The 13,004-nt window shown below is 41.0% G+C and overlaps 1 protein-coding gene across 1 annotated transcript in view; it reads left to right on the forward strand.

The window, feature by feature from the left end:
* Positions 1–6: 6 nt before the first annotated feature.
* Positions 7–13,004, forward strand: part of TTC13 (tetratricopeptide repeat domain 13) — a 33,247-nt gene continuing 20,249 nt past the window's right edge. Inside the window, exons 1-8 of the mRNA XM_015429241.1 lie at positions 7–232; positions 1,676–1,770; positions 3,456–3,531; positions 5,666–5,736; positions 6,693–6,758; positions 10,698–10,790; positions 11,602–11,718; positions 12,563–12,673. Of these exons, the coding sequence (XP_015284727.1) occupies positions 7–232; positions 1,676–1,770; positions 3,456–3,531; positions 5,666–5,736; positions 6,693–6,758; positions 10,698–10,790; positions 11,602–11,718; positions 12,563–12,673 (855 nt within the window). The remainder of the gene's footprint in view (positions 233–1,675; positions 1,771–3,455; positions 3,532–5,665; positions 5,737–6,692; positions 6,759–10,697; positions 10,791–11,601; positions 11,719–12,562; positions 12,674–13,004) is intronic.

Consider the following 13,004-nt stretch of genomic DNA (forward strand, 5'->3'; position numbering starts at 1 on the left):
AGGAAGATGGCACTTGCCACCGCCTCTTGGTGCTCTTGGCCAAGTCTCGCTTTGCTGCTGCTGCTGGTGTCGGCAGTTCGGCCGGCGTTTGCCCTGACTGAGCAGTACCCGACGTTGCCCTTGCTCTGGCAGGAGCGGTACCGCCCTCAGGGTCAGGGGCTCAGAGGCTGCCCGGAGCCCTTGGTGGCTGACTGGGGTGGGGAACAGTATGCGGCAGCTGCCGGCGACTGTGGTGAGTGACGGAAGGGCGAAGAAACAAAGGAAGGAGCCTATCCAGCTTCGTCCTTACAGTCCTGGCTAGGGGGCAGGGCGATGCACCCAACGGAATCGGTTTCCTGAGGTGCTGCTGTCGGGTTGCGCGCTCGGATATTCCCGCATGGGATAAAGTTAAAGCCCCAGTCCCGACCCGACACGTAGGACCCTGTCAAGGGGGAAGCTAGGCTGAGCTACTCTCCTGGGCATGCTAGCTTTCTGCATGCAGGGTCGTTTTAAATACGGGTCAACGTTTAGACGTGGAATAGCGCCCCCTCCCGCAGCTTCGTTCCAGGAAAAAGTCTTGATCCTGCCAACTGACCCTGATTGCCTATGGCTGAAGGGCACTGAGTAGGGCTTGTCCTGGCGTCCTCTTGCTGTCTTCTAACTTTGAGAGATTCCTGTTGAGTGTATAGGTTCCGTTTACACAGCGTTGAGCGATTAAATCTTTCCTGGGTTATACCACTTACGGCTTCTTTGTGGGGGCACTGTGCTGTCCCCCTCCCCTCTTCCTGCACATAGCAGTTCTTCCTGCGCTGCCTGAATCTCTTACCTTGCTGGTCCTCAGAAGAAACCGCTGGCTGGGGAAAGGATAATTATTTTCATCAAACTGCAGCTGCTAAGCCCCACACCCTCACATCAGAGGTCATCAGTAAGAAATGCTGCCTGGAGGGTGGTTTCCAAATGGTAACTCAAGGGGTGGTAAATTGAGGGAAGACAAACACTTCCTTTTGGTCTTCCTGTTAAAGCTTAAAAGATCACTGCTGCTGCACATAAAACTACCCTCAATTTTATCATCAAAATGTCTTTATCCGAACACCTTACATATCTTTAAACCTCTAATTTAGTGTATTTTAGTAATTGTGTATAAAATAAAAAAAATCCAGGTTTTTCATACACTTCAGGGCTGTTGCAGCTAAATGTTACTCTGCCTCATTTTGGATAATAACGGCCTTTTTTCCAGTTCTCTACAGAGATTTAAACTTGGACTTTAGGGTTCAAAACATCTAGCTTGAATGAAACAGCTGCCCAGTGATACTGAATCTTTTTGTACTTGTCCACTTAAAAGTAAATGTTGGTGGCAGTTCACAGTTGTGGGAGGGACTATATTTAGTCTTAAAATGCACAGGTGCCCACAAATGTGATCTAGAGCAAGCTGTGTGTTAGGTACAAAGCACAAAAGCAATGCACTCTTTTCCCAGAAGTCTAGACTATTGAAATTGAACATCTTGAGTGCTAGTTTCCATTTAGAGCCAATCCATTGTTTTACATTTAAGGAGACAGAGTTTGAACAATTAATCTGGAAATGTTTCCATGTCATACATTCTATAATTAATACTCTCTTCTACATTTTAAATTCTGCTTCAGCGTAACTGTTTTAAGATTGAGCATGTGATTAATAATGGAAATGTTTCCATTTTAGATGCTTCTTTTTTGAACTTTCATGACTCAGACTGTGAGCTACAAGGGTCTCCAGCTTGTGAATCCCTGCTCTCAATAAATACTGAAAAACTTTTGGTATGTTTACCTAAAACATCGTGACCAAGTCTTGAAACTATCCTTGCTGAGTAGGTTCTGATCTAATCTTGGTAGTGGCCTTATTAATATTTTACTTAACTTTCAAAATGTATTTAGTTCCATCCTTTGTGATATAAACTTTTGAATTTGAAATGTGTGCATATATTTATTGTATTTTACCTAACGTTTGCATTAGGCCTAGCCTGAGTAAGTCCAACGATCAATTTTGGTTCTGGTGAGAGCAAGGATGCAAGGACATCTCAGTTTCAGAGTGCAAGCCACTAGTGAATGCTAGTGAATCAATACTGGGCTACTGGGCTGTCAGTATAGTAGCAATTTTGCTATGTTACTTAGGATATCATTTTGCCTGATGATGATGAAATTTGCCTGTCTTTCATGTCCAAATATTGATACAAATATAAGGAGGAAGTTGCATCTTTTATTTGATTGATTGCAGTTCTTTAAAGACTGCATACATTGAGTTAGAAAAAGACATTTAGAACTGTGAATGTTGTTTAAACTCTATCAAGTGAGTTGGCATGCCATAGTCTCAGTCAGGGACTGCGAAAACCTGGTTTAAATCCTTGTTCTGCTCTGATATTCGCTGGGTGCCCATCTATGCTCCCTCTAAGCTGTGGAGTCTCGTGAGCAAAAATTCTACTTTGTGAGCTACTGGCATTAAAGATGTGAGCAAGCGATTCGACTACTGCATAAATTAGTTTGCTCTGGAGCCATCCTCCCTGAGCTAAGACAAAAATGTGTGAGCCAGAGGCTAAAAAAGTGTGAGCTAGCTCACACTAACTCAGCTTAGAGGGAACACTGGTGCCCATAGGTTAGTCACTAACAGCCTAAACTACCTCATAGGGCTGTTCTGAGAATAAATTGGAGAATGTGTGCCACCCTGAGCCAAAGAGTAGGATAAAAATGTGTGTCATAATGATACTAATGACTGCTGTTTTTTTTCAATAAAATGCTGCCTTACTTTTAATCCAAATACTTTTACCAGCACTAATGGGGGGGGGGTATTTTTGTGTGTGCGCGTGCCCATGTCTGGAAGTCATGGTGACATCTGGCAACTCCTACTGGGGCACAGAGGAGGTTCAGAGAAGTGGCTTGATAGCCTGCTTCTGGCCTTCTGGCCCTGGTGTTTTCTGGTGGTCTCTCATCCAAATCCTTGCCAGGGTCAGTTCCAAAATATGACAAGATCGGGCTCGCCTTGGCTATCCAGGTCAGGGCACCAGTACTAAATTTTTGATAGAATTTTGAACATTTGTCAGTGAAATCCTAGACAGAGTTATTTGTTTCAAAGCCCATTTGACTTCAGTGGACTTAGAGGGGCATAACTCTGAGGAAGTACCGTGAATCTCAGTGGTCTGGGTTTTATGAGTCTGTCTCACTAGCAGACGACTCTTCTTCTGGTACAATGATTCTTCCTCTGGCGCAAGCGAAAAAGGTGTGTTCTGTCAGAGGAAGACTAATATTAATGGAATGTATTCAGTAGGAGAATTATGCTGCAATACTAAACAGAGCCCACTGATGCCAGTGGGTTTAAAAAGGTGTAACTCTGTTTGGGATTACAGTGTTAAATTTTCATCTCTCCTGAAGTCACTGAAATAAATTTTGGCTAGATCATACACTTATTGTTATTTTGGATTTATCAAGTTAACTCCTTAAATGTTTTACAGAATCAAGCAAAATTGCTTGCTGAACAAAAAAGAGTTCCCTTTGCCACGAATGATGACAGTATAAATGAAGAGTTAGGTAAGATACACTACATGTCATCAGTGCCTTTAAGTAGATTACAGTGCCCAAGAAGCACTGCAAGTTCTTCTAAATTGGGTGTATTATGACTTATTAATAAGTGACTTTTAATTACTGCAACAACTGCCTTCAGAACAGAGTTAGATTGCGGGATCTTGACATTTAGAAATTATTCCTTTTGTTGCTTCTGTACTTTTAGCTTTCCATCTTTATTGTATATATACATATATAGATATAGTGTCACATCATTACTCAGAAATCTGTTAGGGTGGATTCCTATCTGCCACTTCAGATGTTTTAACAAAAAATAGAAACATTTACCCACTTGGTGAAAAACAAACTGAAACCTGCACAGGTGAATCTACCTGTATTTCTAGTCTCCCTCCCCCCAGCAATGTTCCCTCTAAGCTGTGGAGTCCTGTGAGCAAAAATACTACTTTGTGAGCTACCGGCATCAAAGTTGTGAGCAAGTGATTTGGCGGCTGCATAGATTATTCATTACACCTCATTGAAGGGTGTACTCCTGATTCATTTCTCCAGGACAGTGACATTGCTTTTTCCACATTATCCCCCTGAGCAGTTTCCTTTTCACAAACTTTAGGTTACTGCACGTGTACTGATTTCAGCAGTACATTTTAAAAACTTCTGCTTTAAGATGGATGTAAATAGATTGTAGGAGTGGTTATATTTGTGCATGTTTAGAAATGGCTTCTAGAATTTTGCAGGATAAACACATCATCTCTAGAACTATGCTGGTGTGTTTCGCTTCCTGTATGGCTCTCAGATTCCTTCAAAGGCATGGGTTTGTGTTGAGGCTGTCTTAGCATTAGGGTAACTTACCCTGGGGAAGCTGGAGGAGGCTTGCTAATATATCCCATCAAGGGATCAAGCACCACACATATTTCATATTTCATTATTAGATTCTGGAAGAACAGGTTGTGACAGTGCCAAAATTTATTACACCCATAATCTTTTGCAACTGAGCTATATGTGAAGAGTTTAAAGGAGGAAATAGCAAATAGAAGTTTTCCTCCATGTTGGTTAGAGTACCATAGTACTAAATTCTGGCTGTCTAGTAACCTCTAGTTCTCTTTGAGGGGAGGGCACTCTATGCCATAGTCCAGGGGTGGCCAAACTTGCTCAGTGTAAGAGGCACACAGAATAAACATCAGGTGTCTGAGAGCTGCAGGATGTGAACAAATATTACATACATTTTTATTAAAAATAAGCACATTTGCTTTTGATTAACATTAAATGAGACTGTCAAAAATAAAAACAAAAGGGGTAAAAGCAGATATATTTAGTTTTCCAATGATACTTGTTTGCTAATGATATTTATTTGTCTAAGAGAGAGAGAGGTGAAGAGAGAGAGAGGAAGGAAGGAAGGGGGAGAGAAAGAAAGAAAGAGAGAGAAAGAGAGAAAGAAGGAGAGAGAGAAAGAGAGAAAGAAAGAGAGAGAGAAAAAGAGAAAGAAAGAGAAAGAAAATGGGAGGAGGGGAGAGAAAGCCTGGCTCCTCTTTGCTTCCCCAGCTGCCCTGCCGGGAGCCACATAATATGTGTGAAAGAGCCACATGTGGCTCCCTAGCCACAGTTTGGCCACCCCTGCCATAGTCTGTACTGCAAGTTTAATTTTTAATTTAAAACCAGTATTGCTTGCTTTCTGGCTAAATTGACAAAGACCCTTGTGGCAGCTTAGATTAACAAATTGAGTCTGAGGAGATAAGGTGGAACAGAAATATTATAATTAGATAAATGTATTTTACCATGTTTCTGTAGGTCAGAGCCCTCTAGATAGGTATTTTGTCTCATGAGCAGAAAATGGAATGTGTGCTGTAGAACAGTAGTCAGTACTGGACTAGAAACTGGGAGACCCAGAATAAAATCTCCATTCTATGTATAAACTCTATGGGTAACATTGGGCTGATCATTCTCTCTCAGCTTCACCTACTTCAGAGGGTTGTTGTGAGAATAAAATGGGCCATGAAAAACCATGAATGCTACTCCAAGGCCTCTGGAAAGCAGACTTTAAAAGGTTACTGCTTTCAGCTCTTCAAAGCGAGTTCAGCAACTCTTCATATGATTGGCAAATGTGGAATTCATGGAAGCTTGAAATTCATTAATGTTGTTTTGGCAGCGGTTGCTTATGTATTGATTGGTAGTGGCCTCTATGATGAAGCTATACGTCACTTCTCAACAATGCTTCAGGTAACTTTATACTCCTTTTTATATAAACTTCCATATTGGAATTTCCCAGTGTAGGGTACCTTTCTTCCTGGGGAACAAAAACAGAAGGGAAAAGCTGCTTCATAATCATCCATGACATGAAACAAAAGTTTAAAGGGTATGGCTGGTAGACAGATTTCACATGTATAAAAGAGAGGCAGGAGTCCACGGCAGATGTCACTGGAAGTATTTCTGCATCCTGAGCCTAAGAAGTTGTGTGGTAGAAGGAGAGAGAGTCACATGTGGTCAGAGTCTCTGGAATCAAGGGTGGGGAGAGCAGGTCATGGAATTTTGTCAATTCTTCTTAGACTTATGGCTGGGCTGCTGGTGGGGGGGGGAGTTGAGGAAGGATGTGTGCAACATCATGTCTGGGTTGGTCATGAAAGGGACTAAGAGGTACCTAAGTTTGAAAACTTTCCCTATAGCTGAACACTGGATACTTCTCATCCTACATAGTAGAGACTGCTGTGTGTTAATGATTTAGAATATATTTTTGCATATGTGAATATCCTAGATGAAGTATGCAGACACAGCACAACAAACCATGGTCTGAAACGAGCAATAACTTTCACGGTAGTAAATACAAGGGCGTAGCTCCAGTGGCGCACAAAACTGCTCATGGATCTTTCTTGCCCCCACCAACCCCCTGAGACCTCTGAAAAGCTGATGCTGGAGGTGGCAGGGTCCATATGTGCATCCCGTTATGAAGCCCAGGGAGCTGCAGAAAGATGGAGGCGATTTCAACTGTTTCTCCCATCTTGCTGTTCCCACACCAAATCCCCCCCAAGTGGTTTTTAAATGTGTGTCAAAGTTGAAGATATGCATTCCCCTCCCTAGATCTTGGCTTGTGTTGGGAATGAAGGCATTCTAGAACGTAGCATTTGCTATTAATGGCCTGTGTGCACTGGAACCTTCTAATTGTATTGTGCTCTGAACAGGAACAGCCGGAGCTCATTAGTGCAATTTATGGAAGGGGGATAGCATACGGAAAGAAAGGATTGCATGTGAGTATTTTATATTTTTGAAACAATTCACCACAGTAGTTATACTGATAGTCCGAGCTGCTCTTTACGGAGTACACATTGGGTGTACTAAATATTGACGCAGTAATAAAACTACACATTAGCATAATGCGTGCATTAGTAGATTAAATATGTAGCAAGAACTGGAACACTTAGCCTTTTTGTTTGGGTGCATCACATAAATGGCTGAGACTGGTATTGAAATTAAGATAGGTAGCTCAGTGTAGATGGGAAATAATTGTTTGGAACCCTAAACTGACAACGCCACTGTTTATCTGTTTGCGGTGATTTAAGCATTCAAGGAAGAAATAATGACCTTAGTGAGGGACTGGGGCTACTGTTTCATAACTCCACCTCTCAGCAATCACATTGCTTTGGTCAGTGTTACGGCAAGTTATCTGAATTATAGCTGTGAATATTAAACAGAAGATAATGCAGCACGTTTTATTCTAAAGCCATATATTAGTAAAAATGAACACGGTTGCTGATTAATTCAGCTCTTCTTGTACTTCATTGCTATGACTTCTGGAGTAGGTAATTTTAAATACTTGAGTAGTCTTGTGGATTAACAGGTATTCCCAACTGGAGTTTATAGAGCTGAATTGGCATAGTGTTGTGAATTAAGAATACCTGTAAATACATGGGGCTGGATCTAAAGTAATGTGAGTGGCACTCCACTAATGGATTAGGTCTTTCCTGCTTCCTCTGTCTACTGCAGCCCCTTGCGCCACCAAAAAAGAACCTGTTCTTGAAGGTCAGAGGACCATTGGGAATAATACGATGCAATTCAGGAGGCAGCATGTTGAATCCAAAATCTGTGGAATGAAGGTGCCTTCCATTTGCATAAGGGCTCCTTTCAATCCAGCCCATGGTAACGATATACCTTATTTGAATAAACTAGATAGTATTCCCAGTAGTCATGTATGGCTGAGAGAGTTGGACTATAAGGAAGACCGAGCGCCGAAGAATAGATTCTTTTGAACTGTGGTGCTGGAGAAGACTCTTGAGAGTCCCTTGGACTGCAAGAAGATCAAATCAGTCAATCCTAAAAGAAATCAACCCTGACTGTTCCCTGGAAGGCCAGATAATGAAACTGAAGCTCAAATACTTTGGCCATCAAATGAGAAGGGAGCACTCACTGGAGAAGACCCTGATGCTGGGAAAGATTGAAGGTCAAAGAAGACGGGGACGGCAAAGGATGAGATGGTTAGACAGTGTCATAGATGCGACGAACATGAAATTGAGCCAACTTCAGAGGACGGCGGAAGACAGGAAGGCCTGGCAGGAGATGATCCATGGGGTCGCAAAGAGTCGGACTCGACTGTGCGACTGAACAACAACAACAAAAATGCCTGGGCAATTGCACAAGGCTTTTCTGAGCTCCATGTATACATAGCTTCACCATACAGAGATATGATATAGAATTTGGCATATTGTGACTCTTGTTCTTCTTCTTAAAGATCCTTGACAAAAACTGGGAAACATGTGAGCTGTTTTGATTGAATTATGGGCAATCCGGACATGGATTCAATCTCATTAGGAAGGAAAACTAACGTTCTGGATCAGTGCTCTTTAGTTTCAAATTTTCTTTATTATATAAAAAAAATGTGTTGTACCTTAAAGCCTTTAAACTAGCAGGATGGCATCTCTGCCAGTGGAAAGTTGGAGATTTTTTACTGAGCACCCCTTTGCACTCCAGGGCCCCAGTGCTGTTCCGGGGTGGGGGGGAGTCATTTGAGCCGTGGAGGTATCATTTTGGAGGGACACCAGTGGTTTATTGGGAGCACAATCTGGCACATGAATTTAGTTTGACATGTTAAATATGGTAAAGTATTTACAGCTGCAAAAGTGTCTAGAGATTGTTAGACTGCTAAAATGTAATCGTTTCTCCCCTTCAAGCTATATCAGATTCAAATATGTGTACAGCTTGTGAACATAGATATACTGAGTCAGTCAATTCACAGTGTTCATATTTCCCAGTCTTTGTCTTAGTGTTAGTTCAAAGCCATCAGTGTATTAAAATGCAGACTGCATAAAGAAAGAGTTAGCAGGCAAGGGGGAGGATAGTTGGCCAGTCTCTTAAGAATGTTTTCATAGCTGACTGACAGGCTGGTATGATAGGAGTCTGAAGGGAAATGGAAAATGCTGTTGGTATACGGTATACATCTCAGATTTGTATGAGAATGATGCTCTTTGCATTCCTGAGTAATACCTTACAGTCAAAGTAAGAACACTATTGCTAGGAAAAAACCAAGCATATTTCAATATCTCTGTTTCACAAATTTCTTCTTGTCAGTAAAAAAAAATATCTCCGTATCGAGACTGTTTTCTGGAATTTTGTTAGACACTGCATAATAAGAGAAATGCTCAGTCAACTATGTTCTTGCATCTAGTTGATGCTAAAGGCTTAAGCAGATGCTAGCTGGAACTGCGTGTCTCTTTGCCCCTCTTCCTCGTAACATCTACATCAACACAATGCACTGTGTCCGGTGGCTGCTGATCAATGATGTGAGGCAACATAGAACAGTACACAGCATGTCATGTCACAGATAATGCATATGATATTATGAGGAAGATGAGAAAAGAGGCATGGAGCAACATTAGCTTTGTACCTCTGGTATAATTTGTGAGTGGTGTGTGTTGATCACATGAAGCTACCTTATACTGAATTGGACCCTTGGTCTGTTGGTCTCAGTGCGGTCTACCCAGACTGGCAACAGCTTTCTATGGTTTCAGGTTGCAGTCTTTCCTGTCTCCTACTCTTAGATCCTTTTAACTGGAGGTGGTGGGGATTGAGCTTAGCACCTTCTGCATACAAAGCAGATTCTCTGCAACTGACTCTCATGTAACCTGGACAAATAAATTCAACATTACACCTCTGTTTATGTAGTTTGTTGGCTAGGAATCAGCTTTATGCGGCACCTGGCTAGACTCAATACATGCCTGTTGTGCTGCAGACAAAGATAGTCATAGCCTTCACGCAGCTTATAATGCTGATAATATTTATAGAGCCATGACAGCACTGAATTTTGAAATCAACACAAGTGTCAGATGAAGGAACCACACTGGAGTACTCAGATCTCCAAATATTAAGGATGAATGTTGGAAAAGGAATTAATTTGCTTTTCCCATATTTATGCAAACAGTTTGTTTTGCTAATATTTGTGATATAAAGCAGTTCATTCTCTTTGGACACTTCATAATATTATGTAAATGATTGGTTTGAAGTACTTTGTATACTGTACAATCTGAAATGGTTGGCCTAACAATATAAATATTTATCGGCTTGGTTCAGACTTAAAAGCAGGGCTTTTCGTGTGCCAGTATGCACTAGCATGGCAAACCAGTGCCTCTTTCTGGTGGGCCTCTTTGCAAAAGAAGCTGGTGGAAAAGGCAGCAGGTGAGACAACAGAGAAAGAAGGTGGTAGGGCAGATGATATACTCTGTCACACACAATGATGTTGTCATCAGCAAGTGCGATGTAATACATTAGCATTCCTGTCACCTTCCCAGCAGGCCTCCATAGTGAGTATTGGCATTTTTTTTTAACAAAAACACTGCTTAAAACAAAACAATCGTTTATTTTAACTATGGTTTGTTTGTGAAAACAAGATTCAGCTCACAGGCATCTGTCAAATCCTGGTTTGCCGTCACAAACGCTACTTTAATTGTAGCCTGGGAGGGCATTGCCAGAGAACAAGCCAGGATTAAAACAGGGTTAACCCTAATTGTCTAAATTCAGAGATCATGCAAAGCCATTGTTAAGACTAACTGTGGTTAATAAACCAACTTTGCATCCTGGCTTTATGAACCTTAATCATATTTAGTGGAGTGACTTGCATTCAGACAATCTTACTATAGTTTGCTGTAAGGATTGAAATGCGCTTAAATTTATTGCTGCTTATATTTTCCATTTTTAAGGATGTAAAAAATGCAGAGCGTGCTTTGTTTGAGCTGAGCAGAGTAATTAGCCTGGCACCAGATCACCCAGAAGTATTTGAACAGCGAGCAGAGGTAACTGTGTTCTTTTTCTTTTAAAAGGATTCTGGATTTCAGTACCTTAGACGGTTCTTTTTCCCTCTTGCTAGAGTTCTTCTAAATACTTGTCAAAACAATAGGCCTCCATTTTTTAAAAGGCTGCATAATTGAAAGAAGGAACATATACTTGGCAATATTTGTAAAAAACTTGATATGATGTACACAGATATATAGCCATTGATAGATTAAAGAATAATATTTTGAATTCCTGAATCCTGTTTAATTAGGAGTATTGTGTAATTGAAGGTATAATATAAACTTGTTAAGGGTCCCATCTTCCAAAGTGTGAGCCTGTATGTGTGTGATGTTTTATTTAAGGTTATAACTTTTATAAATTCTGCAGATGGGTTGCCAACTCTTTGACAAGAAAGAAATATACTGTTTCAATATAGTCCCAAACATAGCTTTATTTTGTGTGTTTACTTCAGCTGTAACCTGCCTTTTGGTTCAAAAAACTTCCAGGGCAGTTTGCAAACTAAATTTAGTTAGACCACATGTTGAAGTACACTAAACATTCCCACAAAGTCCTAAAATCAACACTAAATATAATCTGATACCTGGCATTCACATTCCTCCACTGGCTTATGTAATGAATATGGGAGCATGCGCCCAATGAATTTTAGCATACAATTTCTTCTCTACACAACAATGCCCTTGTTCAGTGTAAATATTGCACACAAATTCTCAGTTTGCTTATTAGTATTTCGTATTGAAAATTAAAAATGTTGAGAAATAAAGGATTACTTGTGTGTTCTTGCTAGGCTAAAGTGTTCCCTTGGATTTACAGATACTGTCACCTTTGGGTCAAATTAGTGAAGCACTGGCTGATCTCACTAAAGCTATTCAACTAAAACCTTCAGCACGACTCTACCGGCATAGAGGTACTCTTTACTTCATGTCTGAGGTTAGTTGTTAACTAGACAATGGGAGTTCCTTGATAGGTGTTTATTCTCAAAGACAACCTCTGAAAGTGAACTGGAAGCTAAGCTTCATGCTAATGAACTGGAAGCTAAGCTTCATGCTAATATCTTTTGGGGCTTGCAAGGCATCACTTCTTTTGAAATTCCCCATCTCCTGCACTGAGGCTAACTCACAAAAAGTTGCTGGGAGGCTGCCTGAGAAATGAGTTGGTTATCTTTGGGAGAATATTAGCTGCTAAATGTTTATAAAGTAAGGGTGTGAAGAAGTAGTGCATGTTATATAAGTAATGGAGTATTTGAGAGAAATCAGTATTTCAGAGATGTGATACAAATATAATTTCAGCATTTTCATAGGGCACCATCTCAGTTAATTTCAAGGTACTGCTACTGCTGAGAGCCAGTTTGGTGTACTGGTTAAGTGCGCAGACTCTAATCTGGGAGAACCAGGTTTGATTCCCCACTCCTCCATATGCAGCTGCTGGTGTGACCTTGGGTCAGTTACAAATTCTTTCAGAGCTGTTCTCTCAAGGGCAGTTCTCAGGAGAGCTCTCTCAGCCCCACCTAGTTCACTGGGTGTCTGTTGTGGGGAGGGGAGGAGAAAGGAGTTTGTAAGTCACTCTGAGACTCCGTGTGAAGGGTGGGGTATAAATCCAGTCTCTTCTTCTCTTCTGTTTAGAAGTACAATGAATAACTGATACCCTTAGCAATTTCCAGACACCAGTTTTATGGAGAGGAAAGTTTTATGTAATTGCAAGGTAATTTGTATAAATTTTATAATCCAGACCAAGCAGATTTCTGTGTCTGATGGAAGTTGTGTTTGTCCAATAGGACTATGCAACAGCCTATGAAGACTTCCAGAATTCCCTTGAGCTGAACAAAAACCAACCTGTAACTGTGCTTTACAAAGGGCTGACATTTTTTCACAGAGGGCTTTTAAAGGTAACTATTCTGAAGGACGACAATATTCTAAATGGCTATAAAATGTCTCAAGGTTTTCTACCACATGCATTTGCCAGAATACATAATGAACTGGATCCAGTAGTAGATTTCCAGTGGAAGCTTTTTGCCAAATCGTTCCATCCCCTGCAGACACACCCCTCAAGTTTTTCTTCAGGGATCTCTGTTCCCCATGAGCAGCATTTGAGAGAGCCTTTTGGGCTGCAGCAAGATGAGAAAGTCTCATTCTGCCAATGGAAATCTTTTCCACTGGAGCCAACCCAGTGTTTCCATGAGTGAAGTCTTCTGCAGAGTTATGTACATATGGAGTTCT

Source organism: Gekko japonicus, unplaced genomic scaffold (assembly GCF_001447785.1).
Source record: "Gekko japonicus isolate JY-2015 unplaced genomic scaffold, Gekko_japonicus_V1.1 scaffold3390, whole genome shotgun sequence".
Lineage (NCBI taxonomy): Eukaryota > Metazoa > Chordata > Lepidosauria > Squamata > Gekkonidae > Gekko > Gekko japonicus.